Consider the following 15,133-nt stretch of genomic DNA (forward strand, 5'->3'; position numbering starts at 1 on the left):
TCCTGTGGTACAACACGATGTATGAGGAACTATGCAATCCCACCATGTGGGAGGAGTTAATCCTGTGGGTGGTGCCGGCCACTGCAATCTACAGTGTGGAAGTCACTTGAAAGAAGGGTACAGCCAGCAGGGAACACAGCATGAGCAAGGCAGGCAGGTGGGAAAGAATACAGTGCGCTCAAGAGATGGCCAGCTTCCCGATGCCTGCAGGGGAGGCCAACATGCTCAACGCAAGTGAGCACTTGATGACTGGCACCACCAGCCAGAAGGGGTCCAAACATTAGCACATGTCCAAGGTCAAGCGGATGGTCACTGTCCAGCACTAGAGAACTGGAGCTGTGTGACAAGGCAGGCCCAGTGGGGCCAAAGCACCCTATTTATCAAGAGACTGAAAAGTCCAGGTTCTTAGGTGAAATCACTATTTTTGAATATGGGAAGACACATCTATGGACCCAGTACAGCACAGTATAGTACCTCTGGGCATAAGAGTGGGTAAGTGTCTAAAGATGAAGCTGGGGGGGGGAACTGCTTCCCTGAGAAATTCTCCAGTGATATGTTCACAGGGCAATTGTTAAGGCTGGAAGAGCTGGGCTGATCAAAACCCCAAGGGCATCAGTAGTCACACTTTCTTATTTTTATGGTAAGTGCTCTGCAAACAGCTTCAAGCTCCTCTTTCCAGCCAACCATATTATTCCCCATAAGACTTCTTCTACTTAGCAATAGAAGAGCAGTCAAAGGGCCAGACTCTGAGGGAGCCGAGAAGGTGTCAAGGATGGTGCCTTTTAAACTATATATTCTTCCACTAGCCCAATGGGCAGGCCTTACCCAAAGACTTCCTCCTGGCTACACACTGGCAGGGACAGGGTTGAGACAGGTTTTCAATAACATACTAAAGAGTATAGGCCTTATTTGGCCGAGTCCTGGCACTGTCTCCTACTAGCTATATGGTATAAAACAGGCACAATCACAGTATCATATTAAGCTGTCTCAAGAGTCAAATCAGAGGCCAGGCATGGTGGCTTGCTCCTGTAATCTCAGCAGTTTGGGAGGCCAAGGTGGGAGAATCGCTTGAGCCTAAGAGTTCCAGACCAACCTGGGCAATACTGTGAGACCCCATCTCTAAAAAAAAAAAAAAAAAAAAAAAGAATCAAATCAGATGCTGTATGGCAGTAGTCACCAAACTTTTCCTGTAAAGGGCCAGATAATAAATATTTTTGGCCTTGTAGACCATATGATCTCTGCTATAACTAGTCAACTCTTCATGAAAACAGCCACAGACTACGTATATGAGAAAGGGCATATCTGTGTTCCAATAAAACTTTATTTACAAAAGCAGACAGTGGACCAGAGTGTTTGGGAAGGGGGAAGACCTTTACAAATGTTATCTTTTAGGGACTCCCACACTGAATTGTAGTTATGTCTGGCTTTCTCACCAGTCTATGAAGTTCTTAAGGGCGGAGAATATATTCTTTTTTTTTTTTTTTACTTCAGATTAAAACTAAAAGAAAAAGTATAGTATAGTATGGCACACAATGAAGTCCACAGGGATTTTCAAAACTGTAACACTAAAGCAGAATTGTAACTTCAAATGCTGATGGGCCCAGGCAGGTAATAGATGCAATGAACAAGTCATTGGAAAGGTCACCTCTCATCTTAGCTCTACTGGTAGGGGAATCTTGCCATGCAGCATTCTGATTTGGTGTTAATAGACTTTATTGACATTTGCAAGAAAATACCATAATCAGATACTTATGAGAAATCTGCCAATTTTCCAATGTTGACAACTAATTCAAAAATTTTTAAAAAACCATTAAGGGCCAAATAAACATGCCTGTGGGCTGATTTTGCAACCTCTGATAGAAAGAATTCATTTTCAAGGTTGCTATATCTCTGTATTTTAAAATTAATTATTTTTCTTTTTCTTTTTTTTTTTTTTTTTTCAGAGAGTCTCACTCTGTTACCCTGGCTAGAGTGCAGTGGCGTCATTATACACAGCTCACTGCAGCCGCCAACTCATGGGCTCAAGTGATGCTCCTGGCCTCAGTCTCCCAAGTAGCTGGGACTATAGGCAGGCACCACCACACTCCATTAATTTTTCTATTTTTCTATTTTTTGGGGTCTTGCTTTTGCTCAGGCTGGTCTCAAAATTCTGGCTTCAAGTGATTCTCCTGCCTCAACCTCTCAAAATGCTAAGATTACAGGCATGAGCCACTGTGCCTGGCTATAAAATTAAAGAATTTTAAACTTGTATCTTTTTAAAAAAACTAACTTTACAGAAAAGTTTTCAGAATAGTATAATGAACTCCCATATCACCTTCACCTGAATTCAGTCTTACTCATTTTGGCATCTGTAGCTTGAGCACACAGAGGCACTGAAATGTTATTGAATCACTGAATGAATGTCCTAAGGAAAAATAAGCAAAACATAGCGTGCCAACTTCCTATAAGTTAAAGTGACAGGGAGGAATAAATGCTGAAAAAATTCAAGAGAAAAGAAACGAATTAGATGGGAGGATGGGAGCAAGGAAGAAAAGAAAACAGAACAGACATAAATACTATACGGTACACACATTTATTTTGCCTGCTGAATGCTTGCTTTGTTTTATTTTATTTTATTGTTGTTTTTTGCTTGGTTTATCTTAAGTAGTAAGAGAAACAGACAAATCACCAGGAGCCCAGGTAAATACCACACAAAGACAGAAGCGACCAGACATGCTGACAGTGTTCTTTCAGCAAAACCTTACTAATTCAACCGTCACCCGTTTTTGCAGTTTGGGATTATTTGGACAAGCTAGGCTAAATTTCATCTTGGCATTATTAATTCTTCGAGAAAGTTTGCTAAGCAAATGAACAGTATAAACAGGGGAAATGTTGAATATTTGCTTGTGGGGGCAGGGGGAGTAAAAGGCAAATGAACAGCCTTCCAATCCTTTCTAATTATATTAATGTGCTGAACTTTTGTCTAATTATTATGTTCCGTGAAAACGAAGTAGAATTTTTGTTTTTTTCCCAAACCATCTCATATTTTAAAAGCACCGGGGAAAATCTGACTTTAACACAAAGGTGAACGAACATTTTCACAGGCTGAAAACTCACACACTGCCAATTTGCCTTGATGTAAATAAAAAATGTCAAACATTGGGTTTTCTTTTAAACAAAGAGTGAGCTAATTGCAAAGATTATTATTTGCTAGAGAGTTTCATCAGCAGAGCTTCCCTCTTCTGTCAGTAGTGTGGAAGAAGTCTGCCCCTTTGCAGATAATGATGGCATCAGCTACCATGTAGGAACACTTTTCTATATTCCAGACTTGGTGTTAAGTGCTTTTAGGCATTGTTTCATTGAATCCACAAGACAAGGTAGACCTCATCATCATCGTCTCCATTTTACTAACCGAAAAACTGAGATTCAGAGAGGTCAAAGTACACGGCTGAGATCCAAATCCAAGGCTATATGGCCCCCCAAAACCTAAGAGCATTACATACGTTGCATCACAGAGACAGATAGACAATGCTATATGGCCCCAAAACCTAAGAGCATTACACACATTGCATGCCCACAGTCAAAACCAGGGAAAGTGTTGTGAGAAGCTAGGATCATTTGGACATGCAGAATAAACCAAACTACAGTCTAGTTTGGGGATATTTGCTAGACATTTGAGCTTTTGTAAGTTTAGGAAGTAAACATCTTTCTAATAAGGCCAGGCTTAGCCTATCTATTTGGCTAGAATCACAATTCTTTAAGGTATGCTTCACTTTACCTGATAGCTTTCTTTGTGCCCATGAAATCATGTGTAAATCAAAGTTTTAAAAATTAGGACAGAAAATGGGATTCTTTGAAGGTTAAAACTAATCTTAGGGTAAAGACTTTCTTAGAATAAATCACTCCCTTTTGTAATCAGTCTAAAAATGAACAGATTCCTCCATTGGGCCCTAATAATGTTCTAGGAGTAGAACAATTAGAAGTGACAAAGCAGGCTTCTTGAAAATGGTCTATAGCAGTGTTTCTCAAAGTGTGTTCCACAGATCCTGGGAGGAGGAGGGGTCCACAAAAACAAAACTATTTTCATCATAATTCTAAGACTTTTTCACTGTGTTGACATTTGTACTGATGACACAAAGCAATGATGGGTAAAACTGCTTGTAGCTTGAATCAAGGCAGTGGTGCCAAAGTGTACTAGTAGCTATTCTTTACTGCCCTGTACTCACAGTAAAACAAACAAACAAATTATTTTCATTTAAGTATGTCCTGATGGAAGAGTAAAAATTAATTTTATTAAATCTCAACTCATGAGGACACATCTCTTTAATATTCTGTGGGGAAAAATGGGAAGTACACATAAAACACTTTTGTTGCAAGCCAAGAACAAAGGTTGATCTCAGAAAACACTTCTGCAATTATTTGAGTTGCCAGGTGAACTAACTGCATTTTGTACAAAATGCCATTTTGACTTGCATGAACAAGTAACAGAGAAATTATGGTTATTCAGACTTGGATACCTGGCAGACATTTCCTCACATACAAATGAAGTGAGCCTGCCACTTCAAGTAAACAACTGCCAGAATTTGTTGCCAAAGATGAAATTCAAGCTTTCAAATGAAAACAAGTGGAAAACTTGTTTCTATTACCTTGACTTTAATAGCTTCCCAATACTTAAACTCTTTTTTTAAAAACGAGATACGTGGTAATATTAACAAATGTGATTTTTGATATTGTGTAATGACATTTTAAAAGTTAACATTTAGAAGATTTGCATATCACAGTGAACCAACATTTTCAAAACAACCAATGGCTGATATTATATAACCATATATGGGTAAAGTAACCAATCAAAGGACAAGGTAGACCAATAGATTTTAATATAACACGGTACAAAAGTTCACCAGGCCGGATGCGGTGGCTCACGCCTGTAATCCTAGCACTCTGGGAGGCTGAGGCGGGTGGATTGTTTGAGCTCAGGAGTTCGAGACCAGCCTGAGCAAGAGCAAGACCCCTGTCTCTACTAAAAAAAATAGAAAGAAATTAGCTGGACAACTAAAAATATAGAAAAAATTAGCTGGGCACGGTGGCACATGCCTGTAGTCCCAGCTACTTGGGAGGCTGAGGCAGTAGGATTGCTTGAGCCCAGGAGTTTGAGGTCGCTGTGAGCTAGGCTGACGCCCTGGCACTCTAGCCAGGGCAATAGAGTGAGACTCTGTCTCAAAAAAAAAAAAAAAAAAAGTTCACCAATATGGTTTCGGATGCCACATTGTGGCTAACCTTTAAGAAAGTGCCACTTGCTAAGTTCTACTGTAGTATCAAAGAAGAGTGTCTACAGTTATCTCAAAAGGTAATTAAAATATTCTTCTCTGTTCGAATTATTTATGTGAGGCCAGATTTTCTTTGAATACATCAGTCAAAATAGCATAACAAAACGGTGTGAATGCTAAAGCAGAAATGAGGGGCTAGCTGTTTTCTGTTACTTCTATTAACCCACACATGGCAGAGATTTGAGAAAATGTAAAACAATGCTATATTTCCTATTAATTTTTTGGGGGGGAAATACAGCTGTTTTTCATTAAAAATAGCATTTATATTTAGAAGTAATGGGTTTATTGTTGCTATTTTAAAGGAATTAATACGTGAATGTTTTAAGATTTTCTCAGTTTTAATTCCTGATATGGTAAATATCATAGATATAATATGCATAAGCAAAGCTCTTTGAGGTAAGAGCATGAAGGTGTTCTGAGGCTAAAAGGTTTGAGAATGGTTGTTCTACAGCAACATTACATTGACCTTTCCATAGGGCAAACTGGTAAATGACATTTTATAGGACCTCTAAAGTACAAAGGGAAAAGATAGCTTTTAAGCACATGACAGAATGTTCAATTAAAAACATTTTTTCCACACTGCATTCAGTGGATATCAAAGAAATGCAAATTCCCCAGGAACAAATTCCCCAGAAGTGAAAGGATGGTGGTGTAATAAGCAAAATGATCTGGATTCTAGTACAGACCCCACCAGTCTCTCTAGATGTTAGTCTTTTCACCTGCAAAGTGAGATACTAGAGTAGCCTATTTTCTGATTGCTTCCAATTGTCAATACGATGATTCTAATCAGGGATCCCTAAATGGTGGCCCACAGGCTGCCTCTGGCCTTCAGCCTGGTTGGCCGTCACAGTATTTTGAAAAGTGCCTCATGAAGACAATTGACTAGAGCTCAGTGAGCAGCTTCTCTTTTAGATGGAGAATTGATTTTCAGTGACGGCCCCAATCCAGCCCACTAGACTTTCCTCTGCAGATATTTGCATTTGCAACCTCTGCAATGAAGGATCCTTGAACACCTTTCCAAATCTCAAATTCCATAATTCAGCTCCAGAGGCAGTGTGTCTGGTTTCCTCACTCACTCTGCCACTTGCTGGCTGTTTGACTTTGGGCAAGTTACTTAACTTCTCTGGGCCTCAGTTTTCTCATCTGTAAAATGGGATAACGCTGACCTCAGAAGGCTCTTATGAAGCTTAGCAAGGTGTTGCCTGACAGCACTCACAGAGTTCCTGGCACCGGACAGTACTCTGTTAACGTGGGCTATTATTAATGGCAAAGCACAGAAAGGGAGTATTTTCAGTCTCCCTCCACTCGCCATACTATTAATAACTCCCTTCCTAGTAGCTGTTGACTGTACTCCCCACGATCAAGCTTACGTCCACACCAGTTCCACATCCCAGGACACACAAGATCCTCCTCAGACCTCTACTTCTTCCCCACCCTAAGTCCCTTCACTGAGCCCCCAGCCAGTACTCCACCACCACATCTTGGCAGAAATGACCACTCCCCCAGCCTCTCCTCCGCATTCCGGACCACTAAGCCTCCCTTTTCCTCAGAGCGAAAAACATCTTGGGACCGGAAGTGGTGGTCCAGGGGTCTGTGGCCTAGGATCCTGCCCACGGAGGACTCAGGAGGGATGGGAGAATAACTCCCGACCTCCTGAAGGGGCCCACAGACACTCACCATCCATCCCTAGAGGCGGCGGTTCCGGGTGCTCGAACCGGAAGCGGCCTCTACACTGTTTGCAGTTCCCCTGGTTACTGCGGGGTTCCGGACCAATGGCGATGGAGCGCCCCTCACTGAACCCGCCCCCCAAGCTAGTGACGTCACGCCGGCGCGCTGGAACTCCTCCTCCGAGCTCCAAGTCCGACCCGCCTCCCCGGGCCGCCGATCGTTGTGCGCAGGCTCTTTGGACCGGGGCCCTGGGTGGTGTGGTGCGCAGGCGCCCGGGGCACTGCCAACCGAAGTAGCAATGGACGCGTTGGAGTCGTTGTTGGACGAAGTGTCTCTGGAGGGGCTCGATGGCCTGTGTCTGCCCGCGCTGTGGAGCCGTCTGGAGACGCGAGTGCCGCCCTTCCCGCTGCCTTTGGAGCCCTACACGCAGGAGTTTCTGTGGCGGGCCCTTGCCACGCACCCGGGCATCAGCTTCTATGAGGAGCCTCGGGAGCGACCCGACCTCCAGCTCCAGGACCGGTCAGCGAGCGGCCTGGCCCGGCGGGCGGGCGCAGGGCCCCGGGGCTGAAGGAGCCCAGAGCGGGGCGGGGGAACGCAGTGGAGCCGAGAGGGGACCGCGAGTGTGAATGGGGGAGGGGGTGGCGCGGCGGTAAGGCTGATTTGGGGTCCCTCAGGCCTGGTAGGGCCCAGGAGTCGGGTGGAGTTGGGGTGTTATCTGATATCCCGTCTCGTCCCTGTGTGTGTTTGTTTGGGAGTGGTGGTGAGCAGGACTGGGAGAGTATTCTTCAGGCTTCAAAGAGCATTTCCTTTAACTCGGAGCATAGGATTGGAGCAGGAAGGCTGTTCAGAACCAGACTAGAAACAATTGAAAAGAGCAAACCTTTATGGAGCATTCACTCAGTGCCAGACTGGAGAGGCTAAGGCAGCTGAGATCTGCACATCAGCAAGCTTAGCGATAACACTAATAGTTGACCTTTAAGGGCGCTTTCTAGGGCTAGGTACTATTCTAAGATCCTATTCTAGGAGCGTCAGGAGATTGAACTCATTTAGTTCTCACAGTGACCCTAGGAGGTAGGTGCTGTTATCGTCCCCATTTTACAGAGCAGGAACTGAGTCACAGAGAGAAGTAACCTGTTCAAGGTTATGGGGGTAATAAGCGCCTAAGCATTGGTTTGAACTCCAGGCTGTCTGTCTCCAGAGTCTGTGTCTTCAAGCCATATTGTGAGGGTCAGGGGAGGTTCCCAGAGGTAATAATGTGCGAGACAAAACTGAAAGATTGGATTTAGGCAGCCAGTTGGCAGAGTGCTGTGGACAGAGAACAGCAAGTGTGAAAGGAAGGAGGAGGAGTAAGTTAAGTTTGGCAGAAGTGTGGAATTGGAGGTAGGGAATGAGGAATAATAGTTGACTTTTATATGTGCTTATTATGATCAGGAACTATGCTAAGATCCTTACATATAGCATGTTACTTAATTTTTACAACAACCTTAGGAGGTGGGTCATATTTTCCCCATTTTTCTGAAGAGAAAATCGAGGTGCTGAGGGTTAAATGACTTGCTCAAAGTCATCAACTAGCAAGGGCAGAACCCAGAATTTGAATCCAGGAGATCTAGGTCCAGAATCCACTCTGCTCTTAACCAAATGGACCGGAATCAATGAACGGTTTTTTTTTTTTTTTTGAGACAGAGTCTCACTCTGTTGCCTGGACTCGAGTGCCGTGATGTCAGCCTAACTCACAGCAACCTCAAACTTCTGGGCTCAAGTGATCCTTCTGCCTCAGCCTCCCAAGTTGCTGGAACTATAGGCGTGCGCCACCACGCCCAGCTTATTTTTTTCTATTTTTAGTTGTCCAGCTAATTTCTTTCTACTTTTAGTAAAGACTAGGTCTTGCTCTTGCTGAGGCTGGTCTGGAATTCCTGACCTCAAGCAATCTTCCTATCTTTGCCTCCCAGAGTGCTCGGATTACAGGCGTGAGCCACCATGCCCAGCCTCAGTGAACTTTTAATCCACTTATAGAGTTTATCCTTTATCCAAAGGACAGATGGAAGCCATTGAAGAGAGGGTCAGACTAGGGACAAAGAGAAAGTGGAGAGATTTGCAGTAATCTAGTTTATGAACAAGCAGTCGTGGTCTGTCCTACCATAGGGGGTGTGGGAATGAAGAAAAGATGGAACCAAGACATATTAGGCAGAAGAATCAAGAGGATTTGGAGATTGATCGGATGTGGGTGTAAGGAAGGTAGGAATCATGGATGGTGTCCTGTGGTGGCTGCTGTTTGGGCACCTGAGTGAATCCTGATACCCTTCCCTGAGGCAGGGAACACAGAAGAGCAATAATTGGGGTGGTTGAGTCTGGGGGAGGTGGGGAAGGTGCTGGTTGGACTTTAGACACGTTGAAGTTCTTTCGGGTTGTCCAATTGAAGAGTCTAATTGGTAAACATCTGACTTCACAGAGCAACAGCAGGCCAGAGGGAGGGACTGAGCAAGACTTCTGTGAGTCATCCCATATAGTTGGTAATTAAAGCTGTTGGCTAAGATCAGCCCTAGGAGAGAATGTAGTGATGTAGTGTGATTGGAGGTCTTCAGACATAGCCCTGAGATGCACCTATGTTTCAAGGCTGGGTGAAGGATGAGGAACCTTCAAAAGAAGACTGAGGAGGTGTGGCTGGAGAGATAGGGGACAATCAGGTCAGATGGTGTCCTGGAAGCTGGGAGAAGACATGATTTGAGAACGGAGGGTTAAATAGTGCAGAAGTCACAGAGAAGGCAAGGAAGGAAAGGGTTGAAAAGTGTGTGTGGGATTTAGCCTCAGCTAGCCTAGTGCAGGATATGAGTGAGATTTCGAAGGAAAACTTGGCTAACTAGATAAAAGAAGAAACACAAATCAAAGATATCTCCATGGTGTTGTTAAGAGGCAACTGAGAGAATGTGGTGCCAACTAGGGGAAAGGAGGGACTTGACTGGAGATGGGGAGAGGCAGCCATAGCTTTGGAATGGGAGGTATCTGATAGACAATTGAAGACACTGGACTGGTGTTTGGGGGAAAAAGACAGGACCAAGGATTCAAGGGTGAAAGTTGTTAACATGCAGGTGATAATTAAAACCATAAAAATGGATGTGGGTACTAGAGAGATAAATAGAGAGAGATAGAAAGATTACATCTTAAAGAAGACAAGCCTTGAATCATTCAGTCCAAATTTGTTGGTTTGGAGACTAAGTGCCAGATTTGGAGGAAATCCAAAAGGCCATGACCTGGGCTAGTACGGTGGTTTAGGTCCCAGCTTATGCGGTAGGTTGGGAGATCCTGGAAAGGTCTGTGTTCTCTGGGATGGAAAGACAAGAACCTGCTTGTCCTGCTTATCTGCATTGGTAAGGCAGGAAGACTGTGTGATCTCACTTCTCTCTGATCTTTGCTGGAGGTCGTCAAAAGAACAAAGCCAAGCACGCATTATTTCTGAAGCTGAGTTGGGTTTTGATATATGTGTTTTTCCCCTTAGGTATGAAGAAATTGATTTGGAAACTGGAATTTTGGAGTCCAGGAGGGACCCAGTCCCTTTGGAAGATGTCTACCCCATTCATATGATCTTAGAGAATAAGGATGGCATCCAGGGCTCGTGCCGCTACTTTAAGGAGAGGAAAAACATTACCAATGACATCAGGACCAAGTCTTTGCAGCCTCGCTGTACGATGGTGGAAGCCTTTGACAGGTAACTGATTTGCACCATCACAAATTCAAGTCATATGCGAGTCAGAGCACTTGGATCTGGCCTACAGCCTCCGTGTCTGTTGGAATTCACCAGCCCTGCCCTAAGCCAGTTCTCTGCCTTTTTCACTCCACTCCTATTGGAGTTAAATAAGGTCAGGGGTCCGGCCTTTCTCTTGCTTTTGTGTCCACAGTTGAGCGTGGCAGGCAGCTGACATTTGGATGGTGCCTTTTGTCCTTTCTTCCTAGCTGGGCCCTATGTTCACCAGTTATTCTTCTGTGACTCCTCAGTCAGTGTCCCAAGTTCCCAGAGTGGCTAATCCATATTGTCATTTGTCTCAAGCACCTGACCCCATTCTTGCTTCCCTTCCTATTCATCTCAGAGAAGATGAGAAACGGTGGCCCCATCTAAGGCTATGTTCTGGATGCTTCTCTTTCTCTTCTCCCCTCCCCCCAGCGCGGTTCCCTGTACCTTCTGTTCTTTCTTTTTTTTTTGAGATGAAGTCTTGCTCTGTCACCTAGGCTAGAGTGCTGTGGCATCAGCCTAACTCACAGCAACCTCAGACTCCTGGGCTCAAGCGATCCTTCTTCCTCAGCCTCCCGAGTAGCTGGGACTACAGGCATGCGCGACCATGCCCAGTTAATTTTTTCTATATATGTTTTTAGTTGTCTGGCTAATTTCTTTCTATGTTTAGTAGAGACGGGGTCTCGTTCTTGCTGGTCTCAAACTGCTGACCTCGAGTGATCCTCCTGCCTCAGCCTCCCAGAGTGCTAGGATTACAGGTGTGAGCCACCACGCCCGGCCCATAAGGGACTCTTAAAGCTTTTGCCCCTATGGCTTCCTGCCTTATTTTGTTTTTCTACTTTCCTCATTGTTCCTCACCAGTTTCTTTGTGGCCTCACCTCCTCCTTCTTTCCACCCCTTAAGTGTTGGCTGCTCCACAGACCTCTCTCCCAAACACATATGTATTATTTCAGTAACCCGCCCCTCACACTTAGTGTGCTCATCACTCTCCATCACCCCAAACCTGCCTTCTCTTCCCATCTTAGTCCGTTTTGTGTTGCTGTGATAGAATACCTGAGGCTAGGTAATTTATAAAGAAAGGAGGTTTATTTAGCCCACAGTTCTACAGTCTGGGAAGCTCAAGGGTATGGCACTGGCTTCTGGCAAGGCCTTTGTGCTACCTCATAACATGGCAGAAGGTCAAAGGGAAAGCGGACATGTGCGAAGGGGTGTCCTTGCTTTATAACAACTCCATCTCCCGGGAACTAATCTATTCCCGCCAGAGCAAGAACTCAGTCCTGCCAGAGGGCATTAATCTAGTCATGAGGGATCCACCCCCATGACCCAGACACCTCTTACTAGGTCCTACCTCCCAACACTGCCACACTGGCCATTAAACTGCAACATGAGTTTTAGCAGTGACAAACCATAGCACTTCCTTTTCTCTCTCGTTTCTTTTTTCTGGTCGTAGGTATTCCCTTTGGCTCTACAAGTACCTGGCTCTATAAGCCATAAACGTGGGACATATCCTGGGCCCTAATGTGATGGGATGTGTACTGATTGCTCAGGGCAGAGGTTTCAAACTGGCCAAATCTGCCCACGTAGTAGAAGAAAAAAGCTGTTTGCCCAGCATGGTGTTATGTTTTGCTTTTAATTTTATTTCATTGCTAATATTTAAAAACCTGATTTCTAGCTTATCTTAAAAAATCACCAGATCTGGTTACCTTGATACTAATTTTTAAATTGCAATATAGGCCTTCAGATGAGTCATGTACTGTCCAGTTCTGCACACCTTGTGGTTTCCTTCATGTGTGCTACCTGCCCCCCTGACCGTGGCCTAGAAGGCTCTATATGACCTAGCTCCTGCCCCCAGCACTCTGACCTTAGCCCCCACAATTTCCCCACTCCTCACCGTGCTTCAGCCTGAACAGGTGGGGCTCCTTTCTGTCTCAGAGCAATGGTGTGTGCTATCCTTGCCGCCTAGAATGTTCTACCCTCAGTTCTTCACATTGCTACATCATTCAGGCTTCAACCTGACTCCTCAAAAATTGTCTCCCATTACTCAGGCACTACCATATTACTTTCTTTGGTACCAAAAATGGTTTTAATTATTTATGTCACTCTTTCCTCACCACATTATGGGCAGGGACTCTGTCCATCTTGTTGACCACTGTATCGCGCGGGTCTGTAATAGGCCTGGCACAAAGTCATCCCCTAGAGATACATGTTGACTGTTGGGCTTGAAGTTATAGGCTCTGACCTGCGTCATAGACTCTGAAATCCCCAGCATGGCATCACAAGGCTGTTCAGGATGTGGCATCACTCTCAAGCTTTCCTTTCTTCCGCTTGCCAGCTTGCTGCTGCACTCCAGACTTTGCAGCTGTGCTAACCGCTTGCCTCCCAGAGCAGGTGTACTCCTTCATGCCTCTGTAACCTTGCAGGTTCTCTTCCTCGCCCTTCTCCCTTGCATCCACCCGGCTTACTGCTAACTCCAGAATCACCTCCTTGAGAGGTTTTCCCTAAATACCACGCACAGCTCTATTTATACACACATGGGTCTGAACTGGGGCTCTTCATGTATGCCATTTCATAGCCTTGACAACCTGAGCTTCTATCTGTCAGAAATTATCACCTTATCACCTCGTAGTGTAATTGCTTGTTTTTTTTATTTTTCTCCTTCAGTAGACTGAGCTTCTTGAAGGTATATCCTATTTTTATTTGTCTTGGTATCCTGGTACTTTGCACAGTACGTAATCGGTATTTGGACCATAGTCAGCAAATTAGAACTAGCAGGAGTCATTGAGTCAGCTAATTGGCAATAATTAACAGAAACATTGGAATTGTGATAGTCAAAAATAGTAAACTAATCTGAGTAATAAAATTTAAAAAGCAGCAAACCAGTTCGCCGTTTTTAAGCATTTTTTCCCAACTGACCTCTTATAATTTAACTTAATGAGTCTGTTTTGAGAAAAGAGAGCGTAGGTCCTAAGCTTGTGGCATTCAGATATGTAAAGTAGACTCTTTTTCATGTGTATTCACAACCTAACATCTGTTTGGAGACAGACTATCCAGACTTCTGTGACTTATGCAGAAGACTAATTATAGGTCACAAACAATGTGAAGGAAAATGCAGTCGAGTTAAAACAAAGATAGCCTGTTCTTTTTTATTTTTGCCTACTTGGTGATAGAAGTAAAGTTATCTGGCATGGGGAAGGAGGAAGGAAAACTGTCAGACTGAGTTGAGTGGTGTGACTGCAGATAGACTCTGTGACCGGGCATCTGTAAACAACAGGGCTAGACAGAGTGAATGTTTGGCTCCAGATGACAAGAACTGGTAGCTGCAAGCTCTTATATGTGGACCCCTGGTGACTCTTTAGTCCAGGACAGGGAGGTCATCTTTCTTAGTCCATTTCTCATTGCTATAACAGAATACCATGGACTGAGCAATTTAAGAAGAACAGAAATTTATTTGGCTCATGATTCTGGGGGCTAGGAAGTCCAAGAGCATGGCTCCAGCATCTGGCAAGGGTCATCCCATGGTGGCATCACATGGTGAGGAAGTGCATACACGTGCATGCAAGACAGGAAGAAATGGGGTCAAACTTAACTTTTTATCAGGAGTTTACTTCTGTGATAACTAACCCATTCCCACGATAACCACATTAATCCATTCATGAGGGCAGAGCCTTCATGGCCTAATTACCTCTTAAAGGTTCTACCTCTTAATATTGTGAAAATGGAAATTAAGTTTCCAACACGTGAACTTTCGGGGGACACATTCAAACCATGACATCCTTCAGTTGAGTAACTTGATGCTAAGGAGTAAGTGAGGGATGGGTTCTCTGCCAGGACTTCCTTATAGGATCTCTCTGCTGCAGAACCAGGGCTTGGACCCTGAAAGTGGATGAATGGAGCAGGTCAGTTTGCTCAAGACATCGGTTTAATTTAACAGGCAAGGCTCTGTGGTAGGGAATGCATAGAAAGAACTCTCAGGCCTGAGGAGAGAAAGTAGTCTTCTCACTTGGGGTACCTTGAAGTGCCTTGCTAGGAAGTGTTTTTGGCCTCTTTTGGGGCATTATTTTCATGCATCAATTCAGTAGAAGAAACTAATGATTTGTTCATAGTCTGGTCTTCAATGGTGAAGTCAAAATTAGACTACATGTCCACTGATTACACAGTTTAGTGGTTTTGACTCTGAAGTTTGTTTCATGAGTCCAGTTCACTAGGCTAGTTTATTTTTTTTATTTATTTATTTTTTTGAGACAGAGTCTCACTGTGTTGCCTGGGCTAGAGTGCCGTGGCATCAGCCACGCTCACAGCAACCTCAAACTCTTGGGCTCAAGCGATCCTCCTGCCTCAGCCTCCTGAATAGCTGGGACTACAGGCATGCACCACCATGCCCGGCTAATTTTTTCTATGTATTTTTAGTTGTCCAATTAATTTCTTTCTAATTTTA

The 15,133-nt window shown here is 44.2% G+C and overlaps 2 protein-coding genes across 3 annotated transcripts in view; one reads left to right on the forward strand and one right to left on the reverse strand.

The window, feature by feature from the left end:
* KIAA0556 (KIAA0556 ortholog) overlaps positions 1 to 6,992 on the reverse strand; it is a 184,872-nt gene extending 177,880 nt beyond the window's left edge. The window contains exon 1 of the mRNA XM_012644954.1: positions 6,984 to 6,992. Coding sequence (XP_012500408.1) covers positions 6,984 to 6,990 — 7 coding nt within the window. The 5' untranslated portion in view covers positions 6,991 to 6,992. The remainder of the gene's footprint in view (positions 1 to 6,983) is intronic.
* A 249-nt stretch (positions 6,993 to 7,241) lies between these two features.
* GTF3C1 (general transcription factor IIIC, polypeptide 1, alpha 220kDa) overlaps positions 7,242 to 15,133 on the forward strand; it is an 81,854-nt gene continuing 73,962 nt past the window's right edge. Inside the window, exons 1-2 of one of the 2 annotated variants that reach the window (XM_012645002.1) lie at positions 7,242 to 7,493; positions 10,468 to 10,677. In XM_012645002.1, coding sequence (XP_012500456.1) covers positions 7,273 to 7,493; positions 10,468 to 10,677 — 431 coding nt within the window. In that variant the 5' untranslated portion in view covers positions 7,242 to 7,272. The remainder of the gene's footprint in view (positions 7,494 to 10,467; positions 10,678 to 15,133) is intronic. The other variant, XM_012645003.1, reaches the window with a different exon arrangement.

Source organism: Propithecus coquereli, unplaced genomic scaffold (genome assembly GCF_000956105.1).
Source record: "Propithecus coquereli isolate 6110/MARCELLA unplaced genomic scaffold, Pcoq_1.0 Scaffold223, whole genome shotgun sequence".
In the NCBI taxonomy this organism is placed as follows: Eukaryota; Metazoa; Chordata; class Mammalia; order Primates; family Indriidae; genus Propithecus; species Propithecus coquereli.